This window comes from Akebia trifoliata, chromosome 3 (assembly GCF_017979445.1).
Source record: "Akebia trifoliata isolate Shusen 1 chromosome 3, ASM1797944v1, whole genome shotgun sequence".
NCBI lineage: Eukaryota > Viridiplantae > Streptophyta > Magnoliopsida > Ranunculales > Lardizabalaceae > Akebia > Akebia trifoliata.
In genome coordinates this window covers 36,760,547-36,778,104 of record NC_141377.1, presented here as the reverse complement: position 1 = coordinate 36,778,104, position 17,558 = coordinate 36,760,547, and the positions used below count along the sequence as shown (strand labels likewise).

Here is a 17,558-nt window from a genome sequence, read left to right as displayed (position 1 = left end):
CCCAAAATTTTAAATGATAAACTTCCTCCACAAGTTGGATTCTTCCTCCCTAAATCTCCTTAACCATTTTTCTCGTGTAACTTGATACATAATCCCTAATTTCCTTATTCTCAGCCCCCCATTCCTTTGGATTACATTTGTCCACTAAATTATACTTGGGAGATTTCACCCAATTGTGATAAAGATCCTACGTTGTCGATTTTCTTTGAGGGAAATCATTCATTCAATTTAACGCTGAAATTCTTTATCTTATTTCTGTAAAATTAATTCTCTACGTTCTAATAATTATATATAAAAAATTCTAAATTACCTAGGACTCCTACCAAATTAAAATTAATCTGAAAGACTCCTAAAGCAACTCAATGAATCTAAAATAAGTAAATAACCTAATACCTAGTAAGGTTTTAAGTCTCTTTACTCTTTTTTATTTTATTAATCACCTTCAATGACATACAATATAAAGACATTTGGTCCACCAAAAAATACTAGGTGTGACACTCCTGATAACAAAATAAGCCTCCATCTTTGGAGAGATGTTTGCTTTTTTTAAGCTACCAAACTCTATTTATAAGAACTTAGGGGGTCTGATGTGCAATCTTGGAATGTTCCATAAGTAAAAAAATTGGTGTGGAAATAGAAGTTCTCTATCAATTCTCTCTAAGACATTTGATCAAACAACTAACGAACTACACCTCTTTGCTCGAATGCTTCCACAAATTACCATTAATGGCGGAACGACAGAGATTGGCAAAGCTCCTGAGGAACTGTTCTAAGAATTCATTATTAGATCAAGGACTTCAAATACATGCAACTGTGATGAAGATGGGTTTTGCATTTGATCTCATTATAAACAATGATCTTATAGATATGTATTGTAAATGTGGTAAAACCTCTATGGCTCACTTAGTATTCGATAAAATGCCTGAAAGAAATGTCGTCTCATGGACATCTTTGATGAGTGGTTATGTATTGGTAGGTAATGCCAAAGCATCTTTATCACTTTTCTGTCAAATGGGTTGTTCTGGAATCAAACCAAACGAGTTCACATTCTCAACTAATCTGAAAGCTTGTGGAATTCTGGGTTTTCCTGAAAACGGTATGCAGATTCATGTTCTCTGTGTTAAAACTGGGTTCGAATCCATACCCGTTGTGGGAAATTCAATCATTGATATGTACTCCAAATGTGGTAGAATTGAAGAAGCAACACGGGTTTTCAATCAAATGCCTCTGAGAAATCTCATAAGTTGGAATTCGATGATTTCCGGATGCACAAATGTAGGGTATGGTGGTAAATCTCTGAATTTGTTCCGAAGAATGCAAGAACAAGGAGAAATCCCAGATGAGTTTACTTTTGTGAGTGTTATAAAAGCATGCAGTGGTAGAGGAGCGATTCGTGAAGGAAGACAAATTCATGGTTCAATGATTACAAGAGGGGTGCCAATTTCATGTCGGACTATTCTTGCAAGTGCTCTTGTCGATCTTTACGTTAAATGTAGGGAGTTAAGTGAAGCACAACAAGTCTTTAATCGAATTATGGAGAAGAATGTTATTTGTTGGACTGCTCTGATCATGGGTTATACTCAAGAAGGAAGCCTAGCCGACACCATGGACTTGTTTGGGCAGATTAGGGAGAGTGAGATTCAAGTTGACGGGTTTATTCTATCTAGCATTATAAGCATCTTTGCTGATTTCGCTCTAGTGGAACAAGGGAAGCAAATACATTCCTACACTCATAAAATCCCGTCTGGCTTGGATCTTTGTGTAGCAAATTCGATCATTGATATGTACTTGAATTGTGGATTAACGGGCGAAGCGGAAAGGTGTTTTGGTGAAACATCGGGATGTAATGTAATCTCTTGGACGGTGATGATTACAGGATATGGAATGCATGGTTATGGAAAACAGGCGATACTTCTATTTGAACAAATGCAAGTAGAGAAGATCGATCCTGACGAGGTGACTTACTTGGCTTTACTCTCGGCATGTAGCCATGCTGGTCTTATAGAAGAAAGTCTCAAGTACTTCTCAAGACTCTGTGAAGACCCACACATGAGACCGAAAGTAGAGCATTATGCTTGCATGGTAGATCTCCTTGGCCGAGGTGGAAGATTGAAAGAAGCTAAGAATCTCATAGAAAACATGCCACTTGACCCAAATGTGGGTATATGGCAGACACTACTAGGGGCTTGTAGAGTACATAAGGATTTAGAAATGGGAAGCGAAGTAGGAGAGATTCTGTTGAGGATGGATAGCGAGAACCCGGTAAATTATGTCATGATATCAAACATCTATGCCGAGGCTGGCAAGTGGAGGGAATGCGAGAGATTGAGAGAAGTAATGAAGCGAAAAGGACTGAAGAAAGAGGGTGGGTGTAGTTGGATTGAGATCGACAAGGAGGTGCACTACTTCTATGGAGGAGATGACACACACCCGCTCACGAATAGAATTCATGGGGTGTTGAAGGTGATTGAGAGGAGGATGAAGGAAGAAGCTGGTTATGCATGTGAGGTGTGGTTTGCATTGCATGATGCACAATAGGAGTTAAAAGGAAGAGAGCTTGGGAATACAATCAGGCAGATTTACAATGGGGGTACAGAAGAATTTTTAAAATTTATAAGGGTCTTAATCTCCTCCACGTAGACAAAATCCTGGCTCCAAACCTAGGTTGCAGTAGGAGGGGTGACGAGGATTTTCAGGGACTTGAAGGTTTGTGGAGATTGTGATGAGGTTCATCAAGGGATTGTTGAAAAGCATTGAAGGTGGTCCTTGTGGTGACAGGTGCATATGCTATTCTGTTGTTGGCATGGGTGAAGCCCTATGTTTTAAAACTTGAAAACTCAATTCGACTCTGTTGAACAGTCAAGTTGAGTCAACTTGATCTGATGAGCTGACTTGGCAAATTCAAATAAATATAAAAAATTTTAAACATCCTAAAATACTTTAGATATTGTAAAATTCAGAATTATATCAATTTTGTATTTCTCAGAGAACGTTACATGTAACATATAAGGTGAGTTTCCAACCGCCAATTTTGATCAATAGTAGAGATACCACTTATTTTTCCACTGATGACATGTCCTCCTTGACCTATGCTCTGAGAAAATTCTCTCATAAAATCATTTTTTGTTTTCTCTCCAAAACCAATATTCATCAATCTTAGTACAAAGTTTTCTACCCTCCCCTTCAACCTTAAGATTCTATTTATCTTCTTTGACCTTCAAACCTCAAGAACATCATGAGATTTTTGTGGAAGACGAAGACTGAATTTTTTTGAAATTTAAATTTAAATTTAATTTATCCAAGATTCTGTGTACTGCCTACAAATCCCATCTTGTTCTTCGAGTTGGAAGGTTGAACAAGATGCTATTCTATCTTCTTCAACCTTCAAACATCAAGAAGGTGATGGAATTTTTTATGTAGATGAAGACTGAACTTTAAAGAAAAATTTAGTGTGTGTTTGGTAACACTTCTGAAGTCTGAATGGAGGTGGTCCACCATTAAAATTCAGACTTCAGATGTCTTAATCTTGTTTGTTTATTTTCAGATTTAAGAACAAGAAGACATTTTCAGTCGAAAAAAATCAGCCATAAAAAGTTGTTGGACGAAGTTCTGAAATCTGAAAAAAATATTTTATACCTAAAATACCCTCCTCAAAATAATTATTTCCATCACTTATCCCTCTTTTGTAAAAATCTTTAAACCCTTACCTCTCCTTTCTCTTCTACATCTCCTTCATGTCCAACTCGGCTTTCAAGATCTACAAAGGTATGTGCATCTACTACTCTATTGTTATTCCTTGATCGATTAATAGCATGTGAATCTCATATTGAGAAAATCTCAAAATCAAAACTTCAACAAACAACCAAATCAAAAATCAAAACTTCAACAAAAACCCAAAATCAAAACTTTAACAAACAACCAAATAAAAAATCAAAACTTCAACAAAAATCCTAAAATCTCAAATAACCAACCGAACCCATTATGGAGAAATCGAACCATTTTCAACGTCTTTCCTTATTTCTCTCTTCATCTTCTCTTTATCTTTCCTTCTATCTTTTTTGTTTTTCTTCTTGCATAAAGTTGGGTCATTAGACGAATAGAGAGAGAGAGAGAGAAAGAAAGAGAGATGGATAGGTTTTGTTAGGTGTATGAGTTGTTTCCTTAGTCCTTAGGTGGACTCTTTAGGGTGTATGAGTTGTTTCCTTGGTCATTGGATGGACTCTTTAGAGTGTATGATTTGTTTAATTGGTTATTGTGTTTTACTTGGTTCTTGTATTTTCTTGGTTTTGATAAATTGGAGAGAGAGAGAGAGAGAATAATATAAATGAGAGAGACGAAAAACAAAAAATTGGAAAAAAAAATTATATTATTTTATATATAAATGATTTGTTTTTGTATTTTGAATGAGAATTCAATTTGAAAATTACCATCATTATGCATGTTTTTTGGTTAACAATTTATTATAATTACAGAAGGGTAATATTGTCAAAATGATCATTATGTTTTAAAATTCTGTTTGTAACCAGAAGCTCTTATAAATTAAAAACAAACAACTTTTCCAGAACAAGATTCCAGATTTCAGATTTCAGACTTCAGACTTCAGATTTCAGACTTCAGACTTCAGACTTCAGAAGTGTTACCAAACATACCCTTAGAGTGTTTTTGAAATAATATTTGAAGACAAATAGATTGAGTGATTTTGAATAGCCCGAAATTCTGGGAGAAAAATGAAGGGCTTTTTAACAAAACCCCTTTTAATTATCACCCCAAAGCCAGTCTTCTTCAAAATTAACCGCTTGGATAAATTCTTTTAGCCTCATCTTCAACCTAAAAACCTCGAGAAGGAGATAAGATTTTTGGGGAAGTAGAAAACAATGGAGTTTTTGGTGGAAAAAATAGTTTTCTACAAGAGGTTGTTGAGGTTTTAAAAAAAAAATGGATTGAAGACCAAGATGAAATAGATTAAAAGCTTGAACATTATGGATTTTTGTGAGAAAAATCAAGGTTTTTAGTTGACAGATTTTTTGGGAGAAAAGAGATTTTGGCTAGAGTATGAAGACAAGGGCACCTAGGTCAATGGAGGCATGTCACAATTTATAAACACTACATATATTGTATTTTTGTGGAGCGGGGTGGGGCAGTGGGAGAGAATCTAAATTTTTCAATAAATGAAAAAAACAATACAAGATATGGTCCTGTGGTTGAACAATTACTGCAACTATTTAACGACAGTCTATAAAAATTACATAAATAGGTTTAGTACTAGTGATGAGTTTAATATAACAACCTATCATCTAAATTTTTTTTTTCTTTGAAAAAATAACAAAAAAAAAACAAAGGTGGATAAGTGCCAGATCTCCCAGAAATTAAAACGCCCGTGCCAATAAGCATTCGTCAATTGGAGTAGCGCCTTGACAAAGAGTAATAGATATAATCTCATTGTTCAATGATGAGCCGAGACTATTTCTTCCCCTTCTTCTCCTGAGTCGTCAACCCTTGATTCCGAGTTTGTGTTGATTGTACTTTGAAAACTTGTAATTTCAGGGTTGTGGAGTTCCATTTTGGTTTCAATGTTTTGGTCGGCAGTATTATTCCCATTATCGATAGAGGACGTGACGATGACTTCGATTGACTCTGATTCTCTTGAGCTCTTTGAAGGCATCAGCTGTGACAACCTCTTCAATTCTCTTGATTTGCCCCATAACACAGCGTATAGCCCACACACTATTAACACTGCTCCTAATATGCTGTTACATTCAAAAAAATATTAACAATAATAATTAAATTAATTTGCATATAAATGTACAAAAAATAACATCTAATTACTGAAATTTAAAGAACCATTTCTTTGAAATGGCAACTAACTTTAAACTTGTTCAATAATTTCTTTGAACAGTCATTATGAAGCCTAAAGCAAAAAAAAATAAAAATTGAATGAAGACTACAGTTCGCAATGTCAGGCTATGAGTTCAAATAGAAAATAAATAAATTACAAGACTCAAATAGAAAAAAGAACTAAATGCCCCCCCAGGCCATTTATCACAATCAAACATATCTAACCTGATTATCCATGCCTCTGTTCTTTTTGCTCAAAAAATAGTCTTTCTCTATTGTAATTTTCAAAATAAGTATTTTTTTCAAACAATGCAATTCAATTTCCCACAACGCTTTTTTTTTTTGTTGAGGAATTCATGTTCCATTAAAAACAAATTCTATGCAATCATACAAACCCTACATTTTCTAACAATTTTTATTCATCATTTGAAAATTTCCTTTGTCTTAAATATATATATTTGTGGAACGTGACATACCTTCCAAGATGCAATTTCTCGTCAAGGAGAATGGATCCCGCTATTGCCACTAGCACAAGCATCAAAGGATTAAAAACTGAGACAAATAATGGGCCCTTCAAATGCACACACCACGCTATTAATGTCACCATCAACCCCGATGCCACAATTCCCTGCAACACAAAACACGCAGATATAGTCACATAAAATGATACACGCATTCATTTCCACCCCAATCATCCAAAATCCTTTAGAACCCACCAAAACTAGACGACAACACCAATAATAATAATAATAACTTATGAAAAAGATTTAGGGTGGGCTAAAGGAATTATATTCCTTCATTCCACTATGTCTTATGTTATTCTGAACCTGTATAACTACAAAATACAAAGTTGACATCAAGAATTTACCGAATAACTGACGGTGAGAAGTCTGATATTCCAACCGAGTCTCCATTGGGTCCTGTCCTTCTCCATGCATAGAGCAAAAACAACAGCCTGGATTGATCCCATCGCACACATCAACGCCGTACTAGAGTAATGGCATGGATATCTGTCACTCATCTTGGACTGCATTAATATGAAGAGAGGCCATCCCCAATTTTCAGAGAGAGTAAGAGACGGCAGAGACAGAGAGAGACGGAGAATAATTAAGATTAGCTAAGGATTACTCAGAGAGCATAGTAGAAGAAAATATTATAGAAAATTACTTGAATAATCAACCAAGTCGCATAACACAAACAGCTGCCAACAGCAAGTAATGAGCCCATGACATGATTACCAGACTCTGCATGTAATGCTGCCACGTGGTTGCCTTGTTGACTATGAATATGCACAGCATGACTTGACCATATGTTGATCTCTATGCCCTTGTAGAAGGTGAGGAGCATTGCACCACTTACACCTATTAAGGTGCCCACCACTTTGGCTTTTCCCGCAAAAGTTCGAACTGCTAACCTCTCCAGCCTAACCATACAAAAGTCATTAGCTAATCAGACACTGAGTCTACTATAATGGACTTGATTTCCTAGGCAACAGTCTTAGATGGTATGCTAACTAAGTGATGAGATTGGAAGATAAATATTGATCTTAGGGATCAATTTTCCTACAGAATCCCTAGGAAATATCTTGTCATCTCAACCTGCCTTTACGTGAACATTAGAGTGTTCCTTTTGGAATCACTAAAAACTTTTATTGTGTCACTTAAATTATAGAGAAATTCCCAAAGACATGAACTCAAATAATCATTTAGAATTGCAAAAAAAAATTATATTTTCATAGAAGTGCATTCTAAATGGTATGGATATGACAATTATTATGCAACTTGACCAATTCTATTGTTTTTGCGTGGATTCCACTACAAAGTTTTTGTGTATCTGTAACCAGGTACCCTTTTATATTCTTCTAATTCTATCATTTTTCTAGATAGTATCATGTCTAGTGCTTGATTCGTGATAATTTGGCTCTTTTTTTTCATACGCCCTTTGTATACTCACATCATAGAATCGTAGATCCTTTCCTTTAGGATACTCAAGAAAAAGATTTATGATTTTTCAACTGACAGGAGTGTACAAAAAGCGTATGAAAAAAGAGAATCAGAAAATTATGGTTCTTTGTGCTTAGGTCCACAAAAGTGTAGTACCCAAACGTTTAAGGCCAAGAATGGGAAGCAGCATGACACCAGAGTTATGTTTTAAAACTCGAGTTGACTTGAATCTTGATTGAGTCAATTCGACTCAATTGGATTTTGGGTCAATTTGGTCATCCAACTCATTTGAGTCAACTCAATAAGTAATCACAATTTTTAATAGTATTGACAGTTATTTTTTATTATATTTATATTCTTGATAATACTAAAATTTATTTTTAGTTTATATAATAAAACAAAACTTTAGGTTCCATTAAACTAAAGTTTTGTGGGAGATAAACATCACATCGAACTATAGTGAATCCTTCCCCTTCACCCCTCTCCAACTTGATTATTTTTACCTTTTTACCCCCTTAATCCCAAAGAGGGTGGCAGTGCACCGACGAACTCTAATTATTTTACAAATCTCATATATATGTGTTTGACTCAATCAAGTTGACTTGCAACTTACAAGAGTTCGTTGAGTTAAGTTTTCGAGTTTAAAATCTATATAGTTTATACCTTAGACCTGGAATACATTCTCAAGAAACAACACTTAGTAGACCTCCCAAATGATGATGAATAAGAGATGTTTGAGATCATTCCCAAGAATCGAAACAAAAAAACAAATATAATTGTCAATTTTAAATAAAAATTATTTTTAAACATTTAATATATTTTTATGATCACCCTAATTAACATGTAATTCATTAGTTGATTCAACCAGGTCCAAGTGAGTTTCCAACTTTTAAAATTGTAGACTAAAATGCAACCATAGCTCTATATATAACTCGTCGAATTGGCTCGACTTGATTGCATTTTGAGGTGATTTGAACCAACTCACTGAATCAGCTGGCAGAAAATCAAGTCAACTCGTCTGTTTCTTTTTCTCTCGTAAAAGTAAAGTAAAGTAAAGTAAAACAAAACAGAAAGAAATTGAAGGAAAATTCTAATAGTATTAAAAAATTTAAATAGAGAGCTTACCCACAAGCAATGGCCATAATGAAGGTTATAGCTGGAACGAGGTTAGTCATAGCAGCAGCCAATGTAGCCGACGTTAAATTCAAGCTCGCCACATACAAATTTTGAGCCAACGACCCCCTAATTTCAATTACAAAACAATCTCTTATTATTAATTAAATAAATAAACTTTCAATTTTCTCACTTCTATCCTCAAATGACGTTTGAGTCGACTTTCTATCAAACGAACCATTGCAATGAGACAATAACCTAGGGATCACCAAAATGTATCTCTTGAAAATATGTAAAGATCTTAAGAAATCTGTGGTTTTCCTCTCATCTTTGGTGGAGAGAGGTTCTCCATCAAACAAACGATTGAGATGTTCAAGTTTTCAAGAACAATTGTATCCCTAGAAAACTTGCTAATCCCTATATAACCTGTCACAGATCTTTAGGAATTTTGTGTTTTTGTCTCTTATCTCAATCGTCTCAATTCTCAAACAACTGAAACAAGGTAATGAGACAGAACATCAGACATACAGTGATGGAAAGATATTCTTAGGGATTCGTGGATTGGAATGGAATCCCTAAAAATATCCTTAACGATCTCTAGGAAACACGTCTTTCCTTGTTATCTCAAATGTATATTTGACGCTTTGACTCAAACGATATTTGAGCTTAACAAACCATTTAATTGACGTAGACATCCGGGTGACTCGGTCCAACGAACAGTTGGGATGAGGGAAGAAATACAGTCGTCCTTCAGAAGGCGGAACAGTTTCCTCACAGAGGCTACAGAATTCCTAGAGATTTGTGTAACGGATACACTTGTTCCGGAATATCTACACTACATGTACGCGCATCTCACTGGGAGAGTTTCAAACGTCGTTTGATTCTCGTGTTTCTATTTCTTTCTTTTAAAGTACAATATATGTGGCATCACGGGAGGCCTACGAGTCTGTAACTACCCAACTCCCTAAGATTTGGCTCTAGTGAGGTAACTAAGCAAAAAAAAGACGCCACGTGTCCCGTAATAATAAAGACTCGAAACGAAGAGATGACAGATACAGCTGTAAATTTTAATGATTCATCGTGAATTTGTTCTCTGGAGACGTCTCTCGACTCTCCCAACAAACATCTAACACTTGTTTTCTACTATGAATATTTTTACGAATCCCCAAGCATTATCATCCCATCTCAGACGTTCGTTAATTTGAAAAACTAATTTTCAGAATTACAATCTCGCTCACCCAAACAAACCACAGAGAAATGCTTGGAAGACGACCATCCATGTTAACTTCGGTCTGGTTTTCCTGTAAAAAAAATAATAATAATAATCTCAAAATTTTCTTCTTTAATAGAATATGATAAATGTATATAAGATCGGAAATACAGAGAAATTTAGGGTTTTTTATTTTCTCTGAAAGATAATCTAATTGAAAATAAAAACAGAGATCATGAAATCTCATAGATTTACGATTCAAAAACTCCATTAAAGATTAAATCGCTAAAGATAATCAAAATAAATAAGCAACATAAAACTATAATAAACAGACATTCAAAGACTTCATTAAAGATCGAAATCGCTAAATGAGAATTTGAAAGAAAGAAAAAAATCTTGATCATCAAATATACCTTTCTACAAAGAAAGCTAAAGGAGCCAAGAAAACAGTAGCAAATATGAATCGATAAGCGACCAATACTTTCATACTCATTCCATCGTTAATTGACAACTTATAGAAAACGTTTACTCCTGCAAATACGATCTGAACGACAACCATCATCATTGCTGGCTTAAGTTCATGAACAATGTTGCACAAATTAGGATCCATGCAAACTAAATCTAACAATCTATCTCTCTCACTTCTATCGATCGAAATTTTTGAAATTTTGGTAAATGAGACAGCAAGAAGATCGAAAGGTTCTTTGTCTTCTTGCTTTCTCTCTCTCTCTCTCTCTCTCTCTCTCTCTCTCTCTGTTTGATTTGAATCGAAATACAAATGGAGATTTGAGGTTTATTTATAGAGAGAGAAATAGAGGTTTTAGGGTGAAAACTTAAAACACAGTAACTAATAGTGAGAAAGAAGTGGAGAGAGAGAGATGGTAGAAGTTTCTTGTTTACTTGTGCGAGTTAAAAGGAGGAAGAGGAGGGGGGGTCGTGCCTGGTGAAGGTGAGAACCAAAGAGAGGTGAAAATATGGCATTTATAGTAATTATGACACCGGAGTTGCGCTATTTCCCAACGTCACTGCTTGCGTATACTTCACGCACGTGTATGAATTACTTGACACGTGTGAAAGATAACTTTGTGGATTTGGTAGCCACGTTTACAATAGTGTTACTATATTGTAATAAAAATGGTAATTTTAGAAAGTGGTTTTTGTCGAGGGTGTTTTGACTTTGCCTCTTCTTGTCCCAAATATTTGAGAGCTTAGAGGCCATTTTATTTTAAACAAAAAGTTTGTCTATCTCATCGCTTTTAAAAAGTCGAACCTTCTTTCTCCTCTTATTCTACTACTTTAAGAAAAGTGATTTTTTTTTTCAAACACTTTTATCTTATTTTAAAATGATAAATTATATTTTTTCTTTAATATTAATATTAAATTTAATAAAGGAGAATACTAATGTTTAAGACCTCATAGGAACGTTAACATTGTCTAACACTTTTTTTATATATCAATAATACCCCTCCTAATTATATTAGACTAAGTTTACTTTTAATCGTACTATAAATACAAGTACCAATTTCAATCATTTTTATATCGTCTATGATTCGACTCTAAAATCTCCACTTGATTTAACTCAAGTTCCAAATTTGAGGTGTATTCATGGCAAAGTAGAAGATTTGATTGATCAACTCCAAAAGATTCATAAGACTACTTAGCAAATCTTCTTGATGCTACTACTAAGTATAAACATGTAGCTGATAGGAAGCATCGTAATATAGAGTTTGAGGTTGGTGATTTCATTTGGGCTACATTGACAAATGATCGATTTTCAGTGGGTGAGTACAATAAGTTTTCTACTCGAAAAATTGGTCCTTTAGACATTGTTGAAAAGATTAATTTGAATGCCTACCATTTGAAGTTTCCTACTCGTGTTTGCACCTCAAATGTGTTTAATGTTAAGCATCTTGTTCCTTATGTGGGTGATAGTTCTTGCGATGAAAACCTAAATTCAAGGGTGAATTCTCTCCAGCGTGGGGAAGATGATGCAGAGATCATAGTTGAAGAATCATGGAACGTTTTGATCGCCAAACAAGCAAGTATAAGGCCTAGGCAATGTGGGCCCATGGGCTAGGACGGTCGATGAATTCAAAATAATAAATTATTTTTATTTAATTCGTGGACGTAAGTACACTACCAAACCACATAAATTATTGTGTTTTCGTGTGCAATTTCTATTCTCTTTACTACTTCATTTTTTTTATGAATTTCAGACAACTCAATAGATGTTGGGATATTTCCACGACCAACCTCTCAACATTGCCAAGTCAACAACATTGGTTGTTAGTGATAGAGAAACTCACCCCAAGGACATGCAGTCAGACAAAGGTGGATAAGCGCCAAATCTCCCTGGAATTGAAACATCCCATATGAATAAGCAATAATCAATTGGAGTAGCTTTTTGACTTTCATGTTCCTCTATAAGGAGTTATAGATATGATTTCATTGTTCAACGATGAACTCAAACTACTGCTTCTTCTCCCGAGTCGTTGATTATTGATTCCAAGTTTTTGTTGATGGTACCATGAAAACTTGTAATTTCGGGTCTGTGGAGTTCTTTTTCAGGTTCAATATTTTGGTTGGTTATATTATACCCATTACCAATAGAGAAGGTAACAATGACTTCGATTGACTCTAACTCTCTCGAGATCTTTGAAGGCATCAGCTGTGATATCCTCTTGAATTCTTTTGATTTTCCCCACAACACAATGTATAACCCACACACTATTAACACCACTCCTAATACGTTGTTACATGCAAAAAAAATAATTAAATTAAATTAAATTATGTGCATACAAATGTACAAAAAATAACTTCTAATATATTGTCAAAACATAAATCATTTCTTTGAATGGTAAATAACTTTAAACAAGTTTTGTAATTTCTTTAAACAGTCATGATACGATGCCCAAAGAAAAAAAAATGAATGGTGACTACAGTGAACGATGAAAGGTCATGAATTCAAATAGAAAATAAATTATATGTCTCAAAAAATATAAAAGAGATATTCAGACTTATGCTATACATTTCAATAAATATTTAAGATGCTTCCTATATGTTTTAAAATTGGTTCTTCCATCATGATCTCAAGAATATTTTGACTTGAAAATAATTAACAAATTAGTTCTATTAAGCGCACAATTTAACTGAAATTAAATAAACTAATTATTATCTGGGCCTAAGCAATAAATTAAGTTAAAATAGGGAATTGGTTAGATAAATTGTGCTAAGGTCTTCATAATTAGGCCTTAAAGTTGTACTTTTAAACCCTAATCAATCAACCATATCTATATTATTAATAATTATAACTATTTAATTAAAAATATATATAATTCTTACAAATATTATTTATTATATTTTATTATTTGTAATACATATATTATCAATATTATTAGTTATATTAATAATTATTATTTATAACTATTATAGTTACGCATAATATTGAAAAATAAATAATAATTATAACTATTAATAAATATATTATTATTTGTTTTATTATATAGATTTGTAACTATTATTATATAAATAATTATAAATAACAATGTTTGGATAAGCTTTTAACAAATAAAAAACAAGCATTTATATAGACTTTTGACGTATTTTACGTACAACTTTTTACAGACCTTCATACTTATACTTATAATCTTAGATATGACCTTTGGCATATTATATTGTTAGAACAAAAACTGTAATTTTTTTTCATCATCAGAAATATTTTGAGGAGTATTTGATGATGTTGATTTTGCAGCAACATATCATTGGGCTAACATTACATCTTTGAGGCTCTTAAGTTCTTTGAATATCTTTTGCATTTATTCGATAGCTAATACAAAATCTTGTGTAGAGACTTTTGGAAGAGAAGTTATTGGTGTGGCTGTTGTTGAGGCAGTTGTTTGAGCATAGGATTTTGCAGAAGACTTTTCTAAGGCTTTTGATAACTTTGAAAAATTGTCGAGAGACATATTCTTTGGTGTCTTTTGAGATAATTCAGAAGTTACTTTGTTCTAATAATATTTATCCCACCATTTAACATATGTGATTTTAAAAAAGGTGGGAAAACTGTCCAGTAATTCTTTTGAGTGGTTCCACTTAAGTATCCAAGGATAACTTGTGTGGGCAAAGAATAACATATTTTGATAATTCAAATCTTCATTTTTGAATTTGTTATTATTGACAAATTCCATAAAAAGATAATTTTTTTCAAAAGTGAGAATTTCAGGGATAGCACCATAATTTTGTCACCATTGGTTGAAAAACCAATAAGGAATTTGATTGTTAAACTTTTGATAGAATTTGATGAATCATGAGTGAGATCCTTTTGTATTTTGGATGAGGAAAACATACTCCCATGCATTTTGATAGTCTCAATATGTGTAGGGAATTTGCTAATTGGTTGGAGATTTGACATATTTTGAGATCCAAAAAGATGAATCCTATTCTTGGTAAGGTATGATTCTTTGTATTTTTAATTTGGAATATGTTATTTCTCCATCTTGATCAAGATTATGAGAAATAATTGTACTTTGAGATTGGGATAAAATTGCTTCATAAAATTTTGAGGATATATTAGGTTGTTTGGGATTAAAAAGATTGTTTCCTAGGAGTAATTGATTTTGAATTTGTGGTATGGAGAGAGATTCGTATTGCTTTTGAGATAAGGAAAACAAGGCTTGGCTTATTTTATGAAGATATTCAGATTTGGTAGTTATTGGAGAAAAACGAGAATGAGAAATTTGAATTTCAATAGGAATTTTCTCATTTCTTTTTAATTTTTGTTGACTTTTGGAAGAACTCATTATGACTTTTGAAAAATTCTCTGATTAAAAAATCGAGGAGACTGTTTTGATAACCAGGAATAAACTCAATATCAAATTAAAAAATAAAGAGTAGAGCTTGCCATCTAGCAAAAAAAAATTTTGATGCAAGGTTTTTTACATCTTGTTCTAAAATATTTTTTTCTAAAACATTTTTTGCAGATTTGCAATCAATTTTCAATAGAAACTTTTGATTTAAAATATCACTTTGAAATTTTAAAATTATCAAAACAATTACTAAAATTTATTTTTTAATTGTATAATAATTTTGTTGACAAGGATTCCAAATTTTTGTTGTATATCTTATTATTTGTTCTTTCATTTCTGATTTTTGCAATAATATTCCTCCATATCCTATTTTTGAAGGGTCAATTTGAATTATTTTTGACAATTCTGGATTTTGAATATGTAAGCAAGGTAAAACTTTTAGAACTTGTTTGATTTTTTAACAGCTTGAGTATGAATTTGAGTCCATATCTTTTTGGTTTTATTCTTCTTGAATTTTTTTAAGAAGTCAAAAAGAATTTTTCATTCTTCTTTAAGATTTTCTATGAAATTGAGGACATAATTAAGATATTCTAAGAATTTTTGTAATTATTTTTTATCTGTGATTTCATGAGGAAATTTATCAACAAATTGTATAACATGATTTACTGAAGTATAGGTTTTGTTTTCTAATGAAAATCTTAGAAATTAGATTTTTATTTGAAATAATTTCATTTTTCTTTGAGGTAAAACTAGTTCGTTTTGTAATATTACTTTTTTAAATATATATATAAATATTTCTAATAAGAGTTTTTTTTTTTGGAGAATATTAGCATATCGTCTATATAAATTATAATGAATTTTGAGTAATTCATAAATATATCGTTCAATATATTTTGAAATTCACGTAGAGTATTTTTTAGTCCAAAAGGCATTACATTCCATTCGTAATTATCAAAGGGGACTGTAAATGCAGTTTTATATTTGTCAGATTCTTGAATTTGAATTTGTCAAAATCCTAATTTTAAATCAAATTTTGAGTATTTGCACTTGTAAGACGATCAATAAGGTCTTGTTTATTTGGAACATGGTATCTTATTGATTGTAAGACTTTGTTAAGGGATTTATAATTTATTACAAGTTTAGGTGCTTCTCTTTTTAGTTTTGTTGCATTTTCTACATAAAAAAGGGCACAACTCCAGGGTGACTTTGATTTTCTTATTAATTTTTTGTTGAAGAGATCTTCATTTCCTTTTGACAAAATTTCAAATATCTAGAATTCATTTGGATTGGTCTAGTTTTTGTAGGAATATTTTTTTCATTAAAATTTGGAATATAAGGAAGAGCAACTTGATGAGATTTCTTATGTCAAAAGGCATTAGGAACTTCTGAACAACAATTTTTTATTAATGTCTTAAAAAAAAAATTATTTTTGTTTGTAATTTTGGATTATCAATATCTTACTTTATCTTTTGAAATTATTTTTCTTGATTTACAAAATCAAGTTGTTTTTCTTTGGATTGGATTAAGATTATTAATAACTCAACTTGTCCAAAAGTGAGAGGTGATATGAAGTTAAAGAGTACTTCATTATCTCCTATTTTGTAGAGAATTTTTTCTGGTGTCATTATGAATGATTGTATTTGATTAAAAAAAGAATTTCCTAAAATTGATTCTTGTTGTAGATTAGGTACAACAAGAAAAGGTACAAGAATGCTGACTTTTTATTTACAAACAAAAACGTCTGTTAATTTATATTTGATATACATATTTTTTCTGTTTGTTGTCATTAGACAAGTTTGTGTTGGTTCACAATAAGATATAAGAATTAGTCATTCTTGTATACAATTTAGATCCATACCTGAATCTATTAGAATAATAAATTTCTTAAATAATTTTTTATTTTTTTTATAATTATTGTAGTATACCACTTTTGATATTTATAGTGGGTAATTGTATTAAGGAGTAGATTTGTTTGTTCTTCTGTAGCAAAAAAAATTCCTAAATTTTGTTGAAGATATGTAAATATTTGTTACTTAGTTACTTGTTCCCTTTATGGCTTTGATTTCTTCTTTTAATTGGTTAATTTTTTGTTGTAAATAAAGAAATCAAAGTCCTAAAGGAACAAGTAACTGAGTTACAAATATCTCCAAATCTTCAACAAAATTTAGAAAAAATTTCTAATACAGAAGAACAAACAAATCAATTCTTTAATATAATTACCCACTATAAATATCAAAAGTGGTATACTACAATAACTATAAAAATATAAAATTTTCTCGAAAAAATTATTGCTCTAATAGATTCAGGTGCGGATCTAAATTGCAAACAAGAATGACTAATTTCTATATCTTATTGTGAATCAACACAAACTTCTCTAATCAGGGGCGGATTTACAGTGGGGGCAGTGGGGGCAATTGCCCCCACAAGAATTTCTAAAATCCATAGGGAAGTATTAATAAATTTAAATTTTTTTTTAACATTCTACTGCTTTGCCCCCGCAAAAGTTTTGAAAATTTTTTTATTTGTAATTTGCCCCCACAAAATTTTAACATTCTACTACTTTGGCCCCATAGAAAATCAGAAAATTTTTCTATTTGTAATTTGCCCCCACGAATACAAAATCCTGGCTCCGCCCCTGTCTCTAATGACAGC

The 17,558-nt window shown here is 32.3% G+C and overlaps 2 protein-coding genes across 3 annotated transcripts; one reads left to right on the top strand and one right to left on the bottom strand.

Annotated features, from left to right (window-relative positions):
- Positions 1-389: 389 nt before the first annotated feature.
- Positions 390-3,182, top strand: LOC147406690 (Tetratricopeptide repeat (TPR)-like superfamily protein). Its single transcript, XM_086434845.1, has one exon. The coding sequence runs from the start codon at positions 727-729 to the stop codon at positions 2,536-2,538; it is 1,812 nt and encodes a 603-aa protein (XP_086290971.1). The 5' UTR covers positions 390-726; the 3' UTR covers positions 2,539-3,182.
- Positions 3,183-5,141: 1,959 nt separating this feature from the next.
- On the bottom strand, positions 5,142-11,033 carry LOC147406689 (WAT1-related protein At1g25270-like). Of its 2 annotated transcripts, XM_086434843.1 has the most exons (7): positions 10,515-11,033; positions 10,130-10,192; positions 8,904-9,020; positions 7,003-7,258; positions 6,704-6,862; positions 6,312-6,463; positions 5,142-5,747 (listed from the first exon to the last, which is right to left on the bottom strand). In XM_086434843.1, exons 1-7 carry the CDS (start codon positions 10,709-10,711, stop codon positions 5,444-5,446), a joined length of 1,248 nt encoding a protein of 415 aa, XP_086290969.1. In that variant the 5' UTR covers positions 10,712-11,033; the 3' UTR covers positions 5,142-5,443. The 2 variants fall into 2 exon arrangements, with proteins under 2 accessions (XP_086290969.1, XP_086290970.1); XM_086434844.1 differs by lacking the exons at positions 10,130-10,192; positions 10,515-11,033 and adding an exon at positions 9,567-10,032.
- Between the last annotated feature and the right edge of the window lie 6,525 nt (positions 11,034-17,558).